The 1,616-nt window shown below is 38.1% G+C and overlaps 1 protein-coding gene across 1 annotated transcript; it reads left to right on the top strand.

Moving 5' to 3' along the window:
- Positions 1-469: 469 nt before the first annotated feature.
- LOC101118790 (olfactory receptor 4K14) lies at positions 470-1,402 on the top strand. The gene has a single exon (XM_015096761.4). The coding sequence runs from the start codon at positions 470-472 to the stop codon at positions 1,400-1,402; it is 933 nt and encodes a 310-aa protein (XP_014952247.3).
- Positions 1,403-1,616: the final 214 nt, after the last annotated feature.

Below are 1,616 nucleotides of genomic sequence, written 5' to 3'. Positions count from 1 at the left end.
TTTAAATTAAGTTTTAATTCCAATTCTTATGTTTGTTACTTAAAAACATTTACACATTGGCTGATAATATTGACAGGTGGACAGACTACAATACTATTAAGAAAATCTTTATATTCTCAATCCTACAAGGATTTTTGATCCACATTCTGTACATAATTGATTCTACATTTGCTCACAGGCAAAGGCTAGATAAGAAAAAAATATTCCCAAACTCTCATATGCTGGAGTCTCCTAGAATGTCTAACTGCCCCTAAGGAAACACTGAAGTCTGAAAAAGGTGAATAAATATGTTGGTAGGGAATTGGTTTTAATCTTCTATATATCTTATTTTATGTTGTCTTTTACAACTTAAAAATTATGTTTAGATCACACTTAGTTGTTCATTTTCATGTGCCTGGAAATGATAGGCACTTTCACTTATATTTCTTTTCTTTGTGTAGATTCAGAACAAAATCTGAGACCAGTGACAATGGACCTGCAGAATTATTCCTTGGTGTCAGAATTTGTGTTGCATGGACTCTGCACTTCACAACATCTACAAAAATTTTTCTTTGTATTCTTCTCTGAGATCTATGTGGTCACTGTTCTGGGCAACCTTATTGTTGTGGTCACTGTAATATCTGACCCCCGCCTACACTCCTCCCCTATGTACTTCCTGCTGGGGAATCTCTCTTTCCTGGACATATGGCGGGCCTCATTTGCCACTCCCAAGATGATCAGGGACTTCCTTAGTGATCAAAAGCTCATCTCCTTCGGAGGATGTATGGCTCAGATCTTCTTCTTGCACTTTGTTGGTGGGGCTGAGATGGTACTTCTTGTTACCATGGCCTATGACAGGTATGTGGCTATATGCAAGCCTTTGCATTACATGACAGTGATGAGCCGGCGGACTTGCGTGGGGCTGGTGTTGGTTTCATGGGTCATTGGATTTGTGCACTCCATCAGTCAGGTAGCCTTTACTGTAAATTTACCTTACTGTGGCCCCAACGAGGTGGACAGCTTTTTCTGTGACCTTCCTCTTGTGATCAAGCTTGCCTGTCTGGACACCTATGTCTTGGGTATACTTATGATCTCAGACAGTGGGTTGCTTTCCATGAGCTGTTTTCTTCTCCTCCTGATCTCCTACACTGTTATTTTTATCACTGTCCGACAGCGTGCAGCTGGTGGGGTCTCCAAAGCACTCTCAACTTGCTCTGCACATATTATGGTAGTCACACTCTTCTTTGGGCCCTGCATTTTCATTTATGTGTGGCCTTTTAGTAGGTTCTCTGTGGACAAGCTCCTCTCTGTGTTTTACACCATTTTTACTCCCCTCTTTAACCCTCTTATCTACACACTGAGAAATAAGGAGATGAAAATATCTATGAAGAAACTGAGAAACCGACATGTGACTTTTCACTGAAGTCCAGCTTTCCAAAAAGTTATATGTTATTATTCATTCAGAAGATACTTTCTTTAATATAATTCTGATCAAATATTTCATTCTGACATTATATCGGTATAATTTGTATTGTGTAACATTATAGAGAAATAGTTACTGATTTCAACAAAATATATACATAATTTTGTATGTGATATTATATATATGCATATGTAATTACTCATACAATATATGT

The sequence above is a fragment of the Ovis aries genome, chromosome 7 (assembly GCF_016772045.2).
Source record: "Ovis aries strain OAR_USU_Benz2616 breed Rambouillet chromosome 7, ARS-UI_Ramb_v3.0, whole genome shotgun sequence".
Taxonomy (NCBI): Eukaryota; Metazoa; Chordata; class Mammalia; order Artiodactyla; family Bovidae; genus Ovis; species Ovis aries.
This window is presented reverse-complemented; position numbering and strand designations above follow the sequence as displayed.